The sequence below is a fragment of the Rattus norvegicus genome, chromosome 18 (assembly GCF_021556685.1).
Source record: "Rattus norvegicus strain SHRSP/BbbUtx chromosome 18, alternate assembly SHRSP_T2T, whole genome shotgun sequence".
Taxonomy (NCBI): Eukaryota; Metazoa; Chordata; class Mammalia; order Rodentia; family Muridae; genus Rattus; species Rattus norvegicus.
This window is the reverse complement of record NC_141551.1, coordinates 71,929,178-71,946,626: the sequence shown is the minus strand read 5'-3', so window position 1 is coordinate 71,946,626 and position 17,449 is coordinate 71,929,178. Positions and strand designations below refer to the sequence as shown.

The 17,449-nt window shown below is 42.8% G+C and overlaps 1 protein-coding gene across 14 annotated transcripts in view; it reads right to left on the bottom strand.

The window, feature by feature from the left end:
* Positions 1-254: 254 nt before the first annotated feature.
* Positions 255-17,449, bottom strand: part of Smad2 (SMAD family member 2) — a 68,608-nt gene continuing 51,413 nt past the window's right edge. For 12 of the 14 annotated variants that reach the window (XM_087592643.1, XM_087592648.1, XM_087592651.1 and 9 more), the window contains 5 exons: positions 14,113-14,166; positions 12,091-12,303; positions 10,139-10,276; positions 9,826-9,970; positions 255-7,468 (listed from right to left, as the gene is read on the bottom strand). In XM_087592643.1, the coding sequence (XP_087448769.1) occupies positions 7,345-7,468; positions 9,826-9,970; positions 10,139-10,276; positions 12,091-12,303; positions 14,113-14,166 (674 nt within the window). In that variant the 3' untranslated portion in view covers positions 255-7,344. The remainder of the gene's footprint in view (positions 7,469-9,825; positions 9,971-10,138; positions 10,277-12,090; positions 12,304-14,112; positions 14,167-17,449) is intronic. The other 2 variants (NM_001277450.1, NM_019191.2) reach the window with 1 other exon arrangement.

Below are 17,449 nucleotides of genomic sequence, written 5' to 3'. Positions count from 1 at the left end.
AATTAAAGCATGTAACTAGTACAATGCAGTGTTTTGGGGCCAATCTGGCTGAGAAAGGGACAGGAAAAGTCCATGTGTATCACATCAAATTAAAAAAAAAAGATATACTCTTCAGATTATACTTGCATATATATACAAAATCCTTTTTTCTTTTTGTATTCACATAATTTAGATAGTAGCTACCAAAATGTAATCATCTCAGAAAGACCATCTTATGCCAAAATCAAAACAAATCGGATCCCGTAATGCCATGGTAAGTGACTCAAATGTTTCTTTTTAATGCTAGGAATAGTGTCCACCTTCTGAGGGCGACAGGACTGTTCACACAGAGAGCAAAGGCAGAAAGTGAATGCACACAGACGCACACAGATCTGTATAAAAATGCACCAGAAATCACAGGACATTTAAGCAACATTTTCTTAAGCAGAACTATTTCTTTAATACATTAAATAGACTGAAATATTTGGTTGTGGACAAGAAATAAGTATTTCACAATTTTAACTGGAAACCAGCTGTAATAAAGCCTCAGCTCCTTGTTTAATTAACACACACACACACACACACACACGCACGCACACACGCACGCACACCACTGACTGGCAGTCACTGAGAGAAGGCTTACAGATAACACACTTGGTATCTCCATCACAGTGCACGGATCAGCCACTGAGGACCACCAGAGCGCAGGAACAGGGTTTATATCTACCAAACGGCACTATCAAGTCCACGGCGTCTTAGAAAAACCCTTGGCTCCTGAGCTCAATCCAGCTGGAAAGCACCTTGAGAGTAGCACATGAGACGAGAGCAAATGGTTCCAACTCTACCGGGACACCGATTCCTTTACCTGCTGCTTCTGGATGACACATTAAGTCATTTTAAGACCGTATCCACCAAAAAGAAACACAGTATCGTATTCTGGCTTCTTGAGTAGGACAGACTGGGAAATAGAGACCAAAGCATCGAAGACCCTTATAAGAGAAGGAAGACATTTATAATTTCATACTGTTTCTGTTGGAAAGACTCCTAAGGACACAAAATGTACTCATGCCTACACAGATCCATCACCATCTCGTTGCCTCTTTTCGTTATATACTCAACTCCATTTGCTCCTTGTGTTATCGTAAATTTTAGGCTGTGTCCATAGAAATGAATAATTATAGAACATATAGGTTGAGTCCTGAAAGTGTAGACAGCCACCAGCCAACCCAACATAGCTATCAGCTATGACATTAATGTGAGAAAAAGTCCTGAGGACACCTAAGGAGGACAGTTCTTCCCAGGACCCCCAGCACTCACTTTGGTTAGCACTGCACATGCAGGACACTTGTCCCAGGCACGGCAGGGATCTGGACACCTTTCCTTAACATGTACAGAGGAAAGAATTCCCGAGTACATAAGGCTCCTTAAGGACATTGGACTTTTAGCTCTCTTGCTAAAGGCTACTTCCTCCAAACTGGCTAAACAGCTAGAAACCTGGAAATACCTTAAGGTTAGTTAACTGAGACCAAGTACATTTAGTGGTAGTGTAAGACTTCACTCCTGAAACCCACTTTCAGACAAGACTTCCCAAGTCTCCTGCTCCCACCGGTTATATAGTGTCTTACCATGTATTGAGATTTTCTGAGCTAAATGAATATTCCAGTTGAGTATTGTTTTATATCCCTTTAAATGTGAAAACCTTCACTGCCAACCACCCCCACACTCTAATTTCATGTATGAAGACAGCTAAGCTTGATGGCACTTGCAAAGGCCCAGAGCCACTGTGTACTGTGCTCCCAGAAAGGCAGGAGGCAACAACACTCTGATGCTTTTCGACTTGGCTTCCCAGCGTTAGCCAGTCACTGTGGACTTTCCTGGTTTAGCCCACCTAGAAAGTGCCACCAACAAAGAAGTCAAATACTCAGACTTCATGTTAGGGTCCATAACAGCATAAATGAAGCCTAAGGTAAAGTTGGGCTAATGTTTGCCCAACCTGAGTTCTGCATTTTACCAAGAAATAGGCTGGATTGGTATGTACACACCGTATGTTTAAGTTCAGAGGCCAGCGGCTGGTAAATTATTCTCCTGACTTAAACTAATCTCTGTAAACTACTTCTACAAGCCAATAGTCCACTATAGGTCTGAGGCGAGGTCAGTTGTGCACCAGCTAGGCCCTGGCCCTTCAAGGCTTGTTTCTTCTCAGCTGGAGCAGTTCACCAATGTCAACACTGATGGTGGCCAGCCACTTCCTTAGGGACCCTCCCCAGGAAGACAGACTTCCATCCCCACACAAATGCTCCCAAAGCCAACTCTATGTCACAACACTGTGAAGGGTACAACTTAATACAGTCTTAGAAACATAGTTACTTAGTGGTTAACACTATAACCAGTCAGGAACCTTAAAGCCACAGAGAAGAAGGGTAACAGCTGGCTTGGAAGCTGACTAATCAGAGTGTTTTCCATTACTCTAAAGCCTTGTATCTGTTCTGATATTGTTTATTTGGTTGTTCAAAAATTACTTCGAGTCAGAAACAAGGAGCAGATTCTTACTTTCCATCCCAAAATAGCAAACCAGAAAACATTCCTTCTCCCAAGGGATCCTACATCTCTAGCATCTGTGAAATTTAGGGTTCACTCTAAGACTCAGAAGCTAGCCAATGAACACTTAGGTGGTTAGTATACAGAGGCCTCATTTCTGTCATCACTGCCCAGACAGGCCTCAACTATCTTCATTTAGGGTGACATTAGGTGTGGGAGTCTGACCTCACAGAGGTACTTCTGGGTCTCTTAAGTGGCAATCTCACGGGGAAACACAAATGAAGAACAGACGGATTTTCAAGAGTTAACCCTCAGCACTGGGTATACAGTTTAGGGATGAGGTATATAGAAAGCTTTATTGGTGGTAATTGATTTCTTATGGTTTTCACCACTGTGCCGAAACATCGGCATACCAGCTGAATTGCCAAATCAGGACTGGTAATTTCATTTTAAATCCACTGATTGTATCATGAGAGGAAAATGTCTACAAGCAAAGGAGGAATGTCTTTACTAAGATCTGAGATTTAAACAATGTATCTTTCATCACTGTTAAGATATTCCCACTGTTTGTTTTCTGAGGCTGCATGTATGTATACGTTTACACACACACATACACTAAAACTAAAATGTTTGAGGCAACTCTCATGTATATAAGGTAGCAATAATGTCCAAGGTAAAAGTCTCTATTCAAGAAATAACACAAACATGAGGCCAGTTCTTATTGCAAAAGCACTCAAGAGATTAACTCCCCATTTTCTGGCTAAGCAAGAAATAACCTGTCTCTCAATCTCCTTGGACAAATAAGCAAGCTGGAAAACAGAAAAGGAGCTGATGACAGAGGTCTATCGCTCAAGACCACATACTCTTGACTATACTAAATCTGAAACTTTACAATAGTGGTTTTCAACCTGTGGGTTGCAACCTCTTAGGGGATGGGTGGTCAAATGACCTTTTCACAGGAGTCACCTAAGACCATCAAAAAACAAAGATATTTACAATTTATAACAGTAGCAAAATTACAGTAATGAAGTAGCAACAGAATAATTCTATGGCTGGAGTCACCACAACATGAGGAACTGTGCTAAAGGGTCACAGCATTGGGAAGGTTGAGAATCACTGATCTAGACTGTCCCCAAACTGTGATGGAGAATATTATAATAAAGGATGCTGACGGTTTGCTACTTGTCAGTCACAAGGACATTTTAACTGGGCAGAATTCCAGAGCCACTTGTAAGATTCCAACAGCGGACCAGGAACAAACAATACTAGCTTGCCTGTGGAGAAATGCATAGTGCTAAAGAAGAATACAGAACGAATACAGAAAAGATAGAGTTGGCAGGAGAGGGTAAGGTGCAGGCAAGCCTTGGGTTTAGCAAAGAGCTCACGTAAAAGCATGATAAGTAACAAGTCTGACATCAGGACACCAAAGCCTCAAGCCACAGAATGAGAAAGGCCCTTGGCTGTCCTGTGAAGACACACTTGAGAAAGTTGCAGAGAGACGGAACACACAGGCAAGCTAGAAGTGTCAACTTAGATCGCCTCCTGTGACTTTATACCCCTACCACCAGACAAGCTACTCTCCAGCAAGGACACCTAAGAGAATAACTGTTCCAAGTAGTTAACAATCTTAAAAAAGAAAAAAGGCTTAAAAAAATACATATGGGCAGCTTTTGGCAGAGGTAGAGGCAGCAAATGGGCATCCGCTTTCTTTGACTTCGACTAGCCAAAGCCTACTAACCTGACTGTCCCACTTGGGGTCTCCGTAGGGATGAATTGACAACAATGGCATGATGCAGGTGAGACTAAAGGAACAAAGGGGAAAAGGGGAACTCTGACAGCTCCGTAGACAAACAAGATACATTAAATTAGACATTAGACAATCGGCAAATACATATTTACAGTACGGAAAAAAGTACAGAATTAGATTCAACTTTCAAGAAAACACATGCAAATTTCTTCTGGCAGAGTGAGGGGCGCTGAAAGCAACAGGAACTCTCACAGGACTAAGTCCAACTCCAGGGCCAGGACACAGTCCCAGAATCACAGTGGCTGGCAGAAACTATGCTGACTAATGTGTATCAGGATGGATAGGAAGTGTAAGTGGTGTGGCTCAGTCCCTAGCACAAAAGGGTCTTAAAGTTGGAGCCCAGCTCAGTGGCATCCTGAAAGCAATGTTCGAATCTGGTGAGAGGCTCTCAAATCACTGTTGAGACATGGGGCTCAACTCAATAGTGTGCAAAACTGAAGTGTGCACAAACCAACCAGGAGGAGGCCCAGGAGTCATCTGGAACGAAAAACCAGTCCTGCTGAAAAGGTAAAATCAACAAAAACTAGGCCATGGTAGACAGAGGGTAGTGCACACCCACAGCATTTTGGTGAAAAGCAAAGGTGACCACTGAATTCTTTTCACATGAGTTTACACTGTGACAGTCCGAGCTCAGAGACAGTGTTTCCCAAGGAAAACACTTCATACTGTACAGAAAACCTGTTGGCATCTCTTTAACATGTCTGATAACCTCCTACCACTTTCAGAGCTGTGCTCTGCCCCCAGACCTGTCCCGACAGCTCGTTTTGCAGTCTGTCAAAGGTTCCAGTGAGGGGCACTTTCCGTATAATGACGGCCTCCAGCAGGCTCTGCAGCAATAATGCCCATGATACGTGTCCTACCTATCATGAGACAGACAGACACCAGGAGGGACACGGTGATAATCATGTGCACCAACAAGTCCAGAAGCTTGAAGCATTGGCCTCCAGACTGGTGAGCATTTACATAAAGGGAGTTGTTAAATTAGCACTGACTTGGTGTGAGAAAGTTGCACAACAAAGGAAGAGATGACAGGGAGATGACAGAAGCAGCCTATCACAAGGCAGTCCCACCTTCAACAGATTCTACACAGAACCACCACTGTCATCCTCACGTGTGGGTATGTGCAGTTATGATACCTGACGGTGCGTCTCAGAGCCTGAGCCTCTGGGTTAGATGCTGTCCCAGCAGAGTTAAACTGACCTTGACTCTTCATAGCACTTTCTCCTTCTATCAGGTGTTAGCTTAAGCACCGCTCGCTCAGATGCCTTCCCATTGTCCTATCAATAGCATCCTCCCTGCCATGCTCTAAACATACCCTGTTTACCCCTATGCAGACACTGCAGTATGTGTGAGAGCAGTGCTATCTTAGCAAGGCAGAACTACAGCTCTCTTGTTCACCTTCACCCAAAGGTTAAGGGAGTTCATGGCACATTAACAGGTGAACAATAAATATTTGAATAAAAAATTACTCTACCAAATTTACAACACAGAACATACAGACACAAATATAGGAAAATGAGAAATATCAAGTAGAAAACCAAATGTTGAAAAGCATCAAAAATGATTACTGTACATACATGAGAGTATGGTCACAGAGAGTAAGTACCAAAGTTATTTGTCTGCAAAAACATGAAAGTTTACAAAGAGGAGATTGGGAAGTATTTTCCATTTGTACGGAGTTGCAAACAAAGGAATCAGCACTGGACGTGACTGCTGTGTGCTGCAGAGCAAAGGGCCAACAGGACAGCTGGGATCACCTTTTTGCAGAGCAGAAAGGTCAGTAAACCACACACCCAGGATTAGTCAAGAAGAGTGAAGTCCACTGCTAACTGCGGGCTAGAAATCTTGCTGAACGGCTTAGCTCACAATATTTAAAATTTTGAAACTAGGCAATATAACATTCTATTTATTATAAATTACAGACGATACACTTTAGGAACAGATGGCCCTATCTGCTGATGACACTTCAGCATCAGCTAACAAAGGTCTCTTCTGTGACAACCTGTAGTAAAGTGAGATGACGCCAAAAGCTGACTGCCTTTACAGAAAGATACTTTATTATCAGACTGGCGTTGGAAGAAGGAAACATACTGAGATGATTCTAGAATAGCCCTGAAAATAATTATACTGTCACCTGTGCACGTTTGAGACAAAAGTTAATCAATGGAACAACTGGTTATCATCTGCTGAAGTCTGGTTAGAAGACAAAAGGACTTACTGCTCACACAATCCTTTACTGGACTCAGAAGTAACTAACCCAGAAGCCATCAGTGCAACTATTTACCACAATGACATCATGCTGCACTGCTTTGAATCAGAACAGAAATGGCACAAAGAGCCTGGAAGTTTCCAACAAGGTTTCCTTCTAATGCAATTCAGCAGAAAATGATCACAGAAAGAATGCTAAGACCCACTGGACACATTAAGGTCAAGGACTTCCAAGTTAATCCACTTTTCTTCCCCCACGAGTTTATTTTTGGTAAAAGGCAGAAAAATTAGTTTCTACAAGGAAAATCTGCTTCTAAATGATAATTTGAAAATCTCGATATATATATTATATATTAAAAAAGACACAAAAATAACGGAGAAGTGGGAATAACAGATTAGGTACTGTAATTTTATAAAGGCTTGCCTAGACCAAGCAGCAGCACACACCTCATTTATGCACACTAAGAAGGTATACAAACAGCAGAGCACTGCAATACTGGGTCTGGACACATTACTGTACACAACTACTACTGGTATTAATAACCTTTGGGACACTGTCTTATGCCCAACGAGACATCATTAAGTCTTTAAGTCTTCTTTGTCCCCTCTGGGGAGGGCATTTCTAGACACTAATTTCCCATCTAAAATTCAAATGTAGGAAACAGACTCCACAAGGTGCTTTAACTGATGAGACCTCAAGTGCTGTTTTCGCTCTGGGTTTTGACTAGCACAGTCCACGGGATCACACACGAGTACTGTGGCGGAGGAGTTGGTACGTTAAGTCTTCCAATGAGCTCCACTGCTGACGGACTTTAGGACATGCTTGAGCATCGCACTGACGGGGATCCCATCTGAGTTAATACTTTGTCCAACCACTGCAGGGGGCCATTCAGATGAAGTTCAATCCAGCAAGGAGTACTTGTTACTGTCTGCCTCCTGTTTGAAAGAACACAAAAAGTTAGAAAATTAAAAGGCTATATATAATAAAATATTTTTTTAGAATAATTATTAGTTTTATATATAGTTATTAATTTTAAAATGGTTAATTTTTACTGCTAAAATGAACTAATGAGTTTTTCCTTTTTCAAGAATTTTCTTTTTTTTTTTTTTTTTTTTTTTGGTTCTTTTTTTTCGGAGCTGGGGACCGAACCCAGGGCCTTGCGCTTCCTAGGTAAGCGCTCTACCACTGAGCTAAATCCCCAGCCCCTAAGAATTTTATTTCTTTATGTGTGGTACATATGTATGTTTCTAGGTGCACGCAGAGGCCAGAAGGGAGTCGGATGTTTTCCTCAACTTCACTTTGTTTCCTTGAGTCAGGGTCACTCACTGAACCCGAAGCTCCCTATTCTGGCTAGACTGCCTGGCCAGCAAGCTCCCAGAGTCCATCTGTCCCCCAGCCTCAGGTCCTCAGTCCCAGCCACCCCATCCCACCCCATGCAGATGTTAGACACAGCTGTGTCCGGGTCTTGTGGATGCTGGAGCTTCATACTCAAGTCCTTGTAGTGGCCAACTTTTGAGATTTACCAACCAAGCTATCTCCCCAGAAGTCCACCTTTTTGAAAGATTTACAAACTATCCTTTCTCCTGAAGTTAAATGAGTCTACTGACACTGCTATTTACCTGCCACCTCAAATGGGACGCCTGTGAGAGGAAGGTACTTAATAATGAGGCCGGGACGAGAGACAAAAACCAGGAAAGATTGCCCCAAGGAAAATGACACATATGACCCCCTACTTTTATGTTATCAATGAAACCTACACCAGAACAAGGTTCAATTTTAAAGTCTGCTGACCCAATCTAAATCCTTACCACACAATGTTAAGATTTGAAGCTAAAGTTTCTCTAAGACTCACAACAAGCAACATCCTTGTCAGTAACACCCCTCAGGCTTCTACTTTAAAAAGTGAAATTAAAACCATCTAGGCTTTAACAAAGGGGGCACTGCCTACTCCCTGAATCTTATTTGCTACAAAGAGTTATCAATACATTTACTTTTGCTTCTTCAACATGACATTCTTCAATCATGGTCGAAGAACATTATCAGGTCTCCATCTTTAAACAATCCATGCCTGACAGCATTGAGGACTGGACAGCCATAGGGCTGAAGGCTCAGCAGGAGAGTATGCGATGCTCTGTTAGACCCAGGTTAGTGACCGGGACCCACATCTGGCAACTATAAACACCTGCAACTCCAGCTCCAGACAGCTACAACCCTTTCTGGATTTCACAGGCAATGCCATTCACACACGCACAGACACACACGCACAGACACACACGCACAGACACACACGCACAGACACACACGCACAGACACACACGCACAGACACACAGACACAGACACAGACACAGACACACACACACACACACACACACGATGATACACACATAATTAAAAGCACTGCAGGAGGGGTTGGGGATTTGGCTCAGTGGTAGAGCTCTTGCCTAGCAAGCGCAAGGCCCTGGGTTCGGTCCCCAGCTCCGATAAAAAGAAAAGAAAAAAAAAATAAGAAAAAAAAAAAAAAAGCACTGCAGGGGAGCTTAGTGTCCAAGCATGTATGTAGTGCTTTTTATCCCGTGGTATCAACTCAAGTAACCCCTGGGTCTTCGGGATGCTCTAGGCAACTTCCAAGCACAGGCACCTGCATGAGGGTTTCTGCCATGCTTGCATGTGTAGCAGGCTGGAGATCCCGTACACTCAGCAGACTGGGGTAAGGAGAAGCGAGACCACAGGTGAGGGGGACTACAACCAGCTGTTGTCAACTGACCTGCTGACCTAACTTTTATCCTACTTCTAATCAAACTCTGCTGCCAGACTGCCAGATTCCACACTGCCCTTTGCTCTCCTGAAACCCTACATGCATCTCCTAGAACCGGACCTAGGTTGCTCCACTCAGGAAGCTTCCCTTGAGTACAAAGTAGACACCTCTGGTTCTATAAAATGCATGTTTGCATACAGTTCAGTCTTCTCTCCTATAATACAGTCATTTCAAGTTTCTTATCTATGGGCCTCCAACTTTCACTAAGTGTCAGCCTCATGTAATTCACTCACGACCATGAACTCCCGGACCTGGCTTCTGTGTTGTGTATACCACAACACCTGGCTTCTGTGTTTCCAAAGATTAAAGCGCGCACCTCCACATGACACACAAGCGTCCCACCGACTTACACGCTTAGCTGTCTTCTACTATTTTATATAAAGATCTTTTGAAACACAAATGAACTACAGAAGATGCAAAGAAGAGAATAAGGAGAATCAGGGTAGAAACTAGAAACTTGAGCGTGTGATTCGTACCGGTATTCTGCTCCCCACCCCTTCACGAAGCTCATTCTTATGGTGCACATTCGAGTCAGCTGATAAACGGCCTCAAAACCCTGGTTAACAGACTGAGCCAGAAGAGCAGCAAATTCTTGGTTGTTGAAGATCTTCAGGTTACAGCCTATGGTTAAGAAACAGTAAATATACTATTGTCATTGTTAGAGAGTAATTCTAAAGGATCTATGCTTTCAGAGTGAGCATACAAAATCAGCTCCCACTTCTAAAGCCATTAGCAAGTAGCAAAGTTAAGGAGGCGGTGGGATGAGGTTTGTTACGTGTCGACTCCTACCTGGTGGGATTTTGCACACTGTCGCGGGGTGCCAGCCGTATCTCTGGTTACAGTTGGGGCTCTGCACAAAGATCGCACTATCACTTAGGCACTCGGCAAACACTTCCCCACCTATGTAATACAAGCGCACTCCCCTTCCTAAAACAAAGCACAGACGGTTAGCTTCGGAACGCTTGCCCTCCGTATTCCTGCACAGCATCCAGAGCAAATTCCAAGGCCTGTCCATGATTTCTGCTCACAGCCATGCTTCCTGAACTGTAATTCTGAAATATACCACAGCAGCTTTCCCAAGGATTTTTAACAATAATTTTGACTTTCCAAAGTAATGCTCATAAAAATATTGCAACAATATAGAAAAGTATACAATAGCTAGGCAGTTTCATACAAATTACCTGTTGTTTTAAAATTCACTTAATAACTGAGTTAATTTTAAGGAAGTTAACTAATGTCTGGGCAAATTTTCCTTAAGGAGTGCACTAAGTTAAGAAAATTAAAACAATGAGATCCACCCTGCTGTTATGTAACCGCCTTCTCTGTAGGGCAATCACACACTAGGCTGAGAGACTTTCCAGGCGGAGCTCGAGTAGCGGCCCATCTGCTCTGGTTATGAGGCGGGGGAATAACCAGTCCAACAAACAGCCACAGGCAGAGGGTAAAGGTGGATGCTGCCACCCGACTGTCCCAAGACTTAGCTTTGGGTAAAAGATGAGGTGCAAGCCTGCGGGTATACCCAGAGGGCAGGGCCCATACCACTCACAGCCCCGGAGAACCCCAAGCACAGGGATGGGGGGCAGGGGAGGAAGGTAATTAAGTACAAAAATAGACTTTTCAGCCAATTCCCCGACCAAACCATATGATAAACTAGCAAAAGTTTTTTTTAAAAAAAATGTTAAGAAATAAGTTTACTAAAATTATACTAAATTAAAATTCAGTTGGGTGACATGAAAAGGCCAAAGGAAACCACTAATTCTCTTTACAATACAAAAGTCTCGTTATAACACAAAACCATGGACAATTAAAAACCCATGTTAAGTAAAGTCGAGGAGGCTGTTCACAGCCTGTATCTGCACTGATACCTGGACTCTTTAACAAGACGAGCCAATGGAACAAGATTCGAGAAGCTCACACAAAGTCACCCACAGTTCCCAGTTGTTATCATTTACAGAGTCAGCAGCAATCTCTGGTAATCAATGGCCAATCCCAGCTAGGCAGAAGTAAGCTGAGGTTGAAGAAGTGATCAGATGACGCTCGCTATTTTTACCTCTACACTTTTTGCCTTGTTGGTTAAAAAATAGTAAGCTTCTCAGCCAATTTATGTATATGTGAATTATAATCATGGAAATTTACCACCTTAGATGTATAAACTGAGATGAAAACTTAAACAACAAATCTATTCATGCAAACGAGGTTTATAAAAAACATCCATTTCAAACTTAAATCAGGAGCAACTGGGAGTATTTCAGTTTGACCAACTTTTTTACTGTCTGGCACAATACAAGAGCTGGATCCCCAGCTCAGGTCCACACTCGTTTCTTAGAAATCCTAGGTGGGGCCCCCACGATGCTTCACTTTCTGCTGTGAGAAGCAGCAGGCAGCACTGCTGTGCCACTGGGAGAGCAGTGCTGACCCCACACAAGTGCCAAGACCCTGAAGCAGCCCCCGACTGCACTCAGAATTATAGAACATCACTGGACAGAACACTGACCATGGCCTTTTTGTTTTTGTTTTTTGTTTTTTTGACTGAAACTGAGCAAGTAAATTAGTACTAAAGATGTCCCACTATTAAAGAGTGCCAAATACAGATAAAGCAGAAGACAAAGTTTGTAGGTTAATAATTCCTAAAGGGTTTCATGGATGGAGATGAAACTGCTGGGGTTTTCCATATAAACTTTTGCTCGAATCTGTCTGTATGAGTAAATTGTACTTTTTCAGACAAAGAAAATAAAACATACCTATATGCCTTCTGGTCATTTCTACAGTAGCGTTTCTGTTAACGTTGGAGAGCAAACCTAAGCAGAACCTCTCCGAGTTCGATGGATCTGTAAAGCCGTCTACAGTGAGTGAGGGCTGTGACGCATGGAAGGTCTCTCCAACCCTCTGGTTTAGTTCATAATATGCGATTGAACACCAAAATGCAGGTTCTGAATAAGTAACTGGCTGCAAATCTGAAGTAAAAGAAGAGACTGCATGAGCAACACGAGATGCTGAGCACACAGCAGACAGGCAGAGGCTGAGGAAGTCACTGGAACATCTATACAGTCTTCATACATCAGTGGTTTTCTTCTTTTTTTATTGGATATTTTTTTATTTACATTTCGAATGTTATCCCCTTTCCTGTTTTCCTGTCCATAAACCCCCAATCCCATCTTCTTCTATGAGGGTGTTCCCCCACCTACCCTTTCCCACCTCCTTGTCCTGACATTCCCCTACACTGGGGGAGTTGGGGGGGGTTGAGCCTTGGCAGGACCAAGGGCTTCTCCTCCCATTGGTGCCCAACAAGGCTACCCTCTGCTACACATGCAGCTGGAGTCATGGGTCTGTCCACGTGTACTCTTTGGGTAGTGGTTCAGTCCCTGGGAGCTCTGGTTGGTTGGTATTGTTGTTCTTATGGGGTTGCAAACCCCTTCAGCTCCTTCAATCCTTTCTCTAACTCTTCCAATGGGGACCCCATTCTCAGTTCAACGGTTGGCTGTGAGTATCCGCCTCTGTATTTGTCAAGCTCTGGCAGAGCCTCTCAGGAGACAGCTACATCAGGCTCCAGTCAGCATGCAGTTCATGGCATCAGCAATAGTATCTGGGTTTGGTGGCTTATAAAACTTATTTCCATAAATCATATTAGTTACAACTTTTAAAAACTTCCCCTCCTCTGGGTTCGGTCCTCAGCTCCGGAAAAAAAAAAAACTTCCCCTCCTCATTAATTTATGCTGTATTATTTATCTGTTTTAAAAAAATTACAGAGAAAATAGGTTACCCTATTATACTTGGGTGCATATCTAAAATGCATTGTGGAGGTAATTTTGGACAGGACAAAATATACAGGAGAATAAACAGGAAAGTCAAAACCCATAGAAAGAGACATTACAATGGGAGAAAAATCAAAACATCCCCCTGACATCTGCCTATCTTGATACAGCGTTAGAGACAAATGTGCAAGTGAAAACTGATCAAGCACCAAGAGATGACTTACTAACAGAAAATGAAGCCTGTGATGGTTTGTATATGCTCGGCACAGGGAGTGGCCCTATTAGACGGCGTGGGCCTGTTGGAGTAGGTGTGTCACTGTGGGTGTGGGCTGTAAGACCTTCATCCTAGCTGCCTGAAAGTCACCATTCTGCGAGCAGCTTCAGATGAAGATGTAGAACTCTCAGCTCCTCCTATACCATGCCTGCCTAAACGTTTCGTCCTTGACGATAATGGACTGAACCTCTGAACCTGTCAGCCAGCCCCAGTTAAATGTTGTCCTTATAAGAGTTCTTGGTCATGGTGTCTGTGCACAGTGGTAAAACTAAGACAAGGACCATGGACAACTAACTTTGTTAATTTTTACTGAGATGTATTTTAAGGATGATCACAAAAGAACAAAATATGATGGTTTTGTAAAATAAATTTAAATATGTAGAAGCTGAAGAATAGAAACCAGCAGGGGAAACATGGGCCCAAAGTAAGCAACACAAATGCATGTGTGCCCATGCGTGTAACTTGTGTATGCACACATCTTTCCTACTGACTGCCACTGTAAAATACATCCTAAATATGCACCCGTGAAAACCTTATACACAATTCCTAAGAACAGCTCCAGTACCTCAGACTGTCCCACCACCTTCTAACCGCAAAGGAGCAGCCTTCAGTATCGACTGCAGCATCAACCCTTCGTTCTTAAAGACACTAGTATTCATCCTCTCAATAACTTTATTTTCCTCATACACACAAAAAAGCAATTTCCAGAGGGAACAGGAGGAGTCCCAACTACTTACCCAAGCTGTGATTGACAGGGGAGAGAGTGGTAGGAGACAGTTCAGCCGGAGAGCCTGAATTCAGAAAGAAAGTTGACATTGACATTTCTTCAGAACTTTCGATCAAGCAACAAGGAAATGGTTCTGAGTGTTTTACCAATAATAAATGCACAGACACTATTTTAATTTAACTCAGGGAGCTGCAATGCATGAGGTACAAAGGGTGAAGCACTGGTTTCTGTCTCATGGCATAAACTGATTTGTCTTCTTACCATCTAGGTTCCCCCACCCCCAGAGCCCACTACTGACAGCTGTTTGTGTACCTCTCCAGAAGTAGTCATGAAATACATCAGCCAATATATTTCTATCCCACGTCACTCCCTTTTCATGACCAGCAGGAACAGTTGTAAGCATTTGCGTATGTTATCATTAGAACCTCTGTGCAGATGTTCCCTATGCTCTTCTGTGCACCGGGATCATCTGCAGCTACTCCTGGTGCCTCGTGATCACTCACTTAAAGAAGCAAGCTGCAGGGGTTGGGGATTTAGCTCAGTGGTAGAGCACTTGCCTAGCAAGCGCAAGGCCCTGGGTTCAGTCCCCAGCTCCGGGAAAAAAAAAAAAAAAAGAAGCAGCAAGCTGCAGCCATCAGTGCCAGTTTTTACAAGGAAGTACCAGGTCTAGGGGTTGGTGCCTTTCCAGTTTTGATAGATACTGGCTAAATTATCATCCAAAGGCTGTACCAGTATACATTCCCAATAACACCATCAAGGTGTAACGTGGTTGCCTAAGGTGTAACTGACAGCAGATGGAAACATGGTCTGCACAGGTGCACTTTGGGGCTGGGATGGTGGTGCAGCCTGTAAGCCCACATCCCAGGAGGCAGAAGCACAAGATCACAAGACCAGGAGTTTACGTCTAGCCTCAGCTACAAAGCAAGGTAGAGACCAGCGTGGCTTTCTTGAGGCAGGGTCTCAATATGTAGTTCTGGCTGTCCTTGCACTCAGAGATCTGCCTCCTTTGTCTCTGAGTGCTGGCTGGGATTCAAGGTGTGCACCACCTAGGCAGGAGAAGAGGCCGTGTCTTAAGTGGGCATTTCCATTTCCTCTAGTTTATAATTATTTGTTTTACTTCAGTTTTGTGCTGTCTGCTCTTTGGCTGACCTCTTGTCCTGATCTCACCCATCTTTAGGTCGCTCAGAATGCACTAAGCTAAAGCAATGAAGCTCTTCACAGACAAGGCCGCCGAGCACGTGGCCAGTTGTTCCCTGACTCGGTTCTAATTTTGATAATGCAGTATTTATTATTTATTTAAGTGTTTATTTATTTAAACAGAACAGCTTTGACAACAGATACACTTGTCTGCATTGTGCTTAGGATTTTCCCACTAAGCAGGATACCTGGCTTTGAGCCGAAACAAATCACTTATTCAGAACTTCTCCAGTAATCTCAAGTAAGACCAATAAGAATTAGTAAACACAGGAGACAGATATAAGGTTCTGTGACCAGACTTGTGGCAATTTACACGGCTTATGTCATTTCCTACACTCCGTAACAATTTCAGGTGTACGTTCAAGCACATTTCTTAAGAGTTTAGTGGATTCTGTGAAATTCCAGCAAACAATTCTGCAAGAAATCTTTATCTGTGAGGTTGGCTTTAGTTCTTTATTGAAATTAACTTTACAAAATTCAGTTTTCCTAGAAAAATTATCTATTTTTCCCCATCTTGTGTAAATATTCTCAATCTAATCTGGGAAATACAGGCACAAATATACAAAATGAGAGGGAAAAGGCATAGAATTAAATTTACACTAACTTGCTGTCAATGTTAAACACTCACAACAACCCCAAACATGAGCACCCCACGAGCAACATCCTCCCCTCCCCCCTCCCCTCCCCTTCCTTCCCCTCCCCTCCCCTCCCCTCCAAGGTCAGCTCCCAGTTGCAACTGTGTGTGGCATCAGAGAGTGAGTGCGCGGTTCACCAGTGTAACACACAGACAGCAGCCATGTGCGGGACACAGGTAGAGCGGCAATCACCACAGACTCTGGTGGATCAGAGAGAACTGGCAATCACTATTTTTTAGAAAACAATTATAAGAAACAATTATAAGGTTGTTTTGTTGTTGCTGTTTTGTTTCTCCATTTTGAAAAAGCACTAGCAGGCCGAATAGGAAGAGAAGAGGAATGTCTCAGGGTGCTCAGCAGGGTGACCTGCAGCAGAGACAGACAACTGGAGCAGAGGAGCTGCTTGTGATCACCTACGTCTATGAATACTCAACAGAAGTGATCAGAAAACCTGCCGTTTGTTTGTTAGTCCTTTAGACTCAGAAAAAAGAAAGGCTTATTTTAAATTTTTTTTTTTTTTTTTGGTTCTTTTTTTCGGAGCTGGGGACCGAACCCAGGGCCTTGCGCTTCCTAGGTAAGCGCTCTACCACTGAGCTAAATCCCCAGCCCCTTATTTTAAATTTTAAATCAAGCAAATGATTAACACAATCCTTTTTAAAAATACTCTTTTAAACAACTGATAACTGATCAAGAAATTATTCCTATCACAAATGCTGAGGAGCCTGGCCTGCCACAGGCCTTCCATCCATAAGACAGAGGTGCCTGTCTCTACCTAAGATCTAGGGAAGCACTTGTATGCATCCTTACAAGTTCATGTATCTTTGTAGCTGAGCTGCTCAGAAAGGGGGTCAAGGTTCACTCCCAAAATGCTTAGTTCTACCAGGCACTGACGAGCTTGCTGTATCACTGTGTGGTGACATGTGCTAAATTAACATTCTTAAAAGAACAAGACTTTTATAGTTGTTTATCTTTACAAGCTGTACATTCTGATTTTTACCCACTTTTAATATTATTGTCTTTTCTCTCACCTTTGATTTCTACATTTTAAATTCTAAACCAGATTCTAGAAATCATTTGTAAACACTTTCCCCAATTTTGAGATCTTTAATATATCTTTAAAGCTTCATTAGACGTCATTAAAAAATACAAAACAAAAAAAAGCTCAATTTCTTTTCTAGAGTATCATTGAGTATTAAGTACAAAAAAGCCAGAATGGAGAGATGGCTCAGTGGTTAAGAGCACTGGCTGCTCTTCCAGAGGTCCTGAGTTCAATTCCCAGCAACCACAGGGTGGTTCACAACCATCTGTGATGGGATCCGACGCCCTCTTCTGGTGTGTCTGAGGACAGCTATACTGTACTCATATAAATAAAATATAATAAATCTTTAAATAAAAAAGGTACAGAGAAGTGTCATCTCCCAGACTCTCTGTCCATGATTCCCCACCCTAACAGCAGATAAGCTACAAGTGCTAAGCACACGTCCATGCAGTTTTACTCGTGTGTTTAGTTTCTAT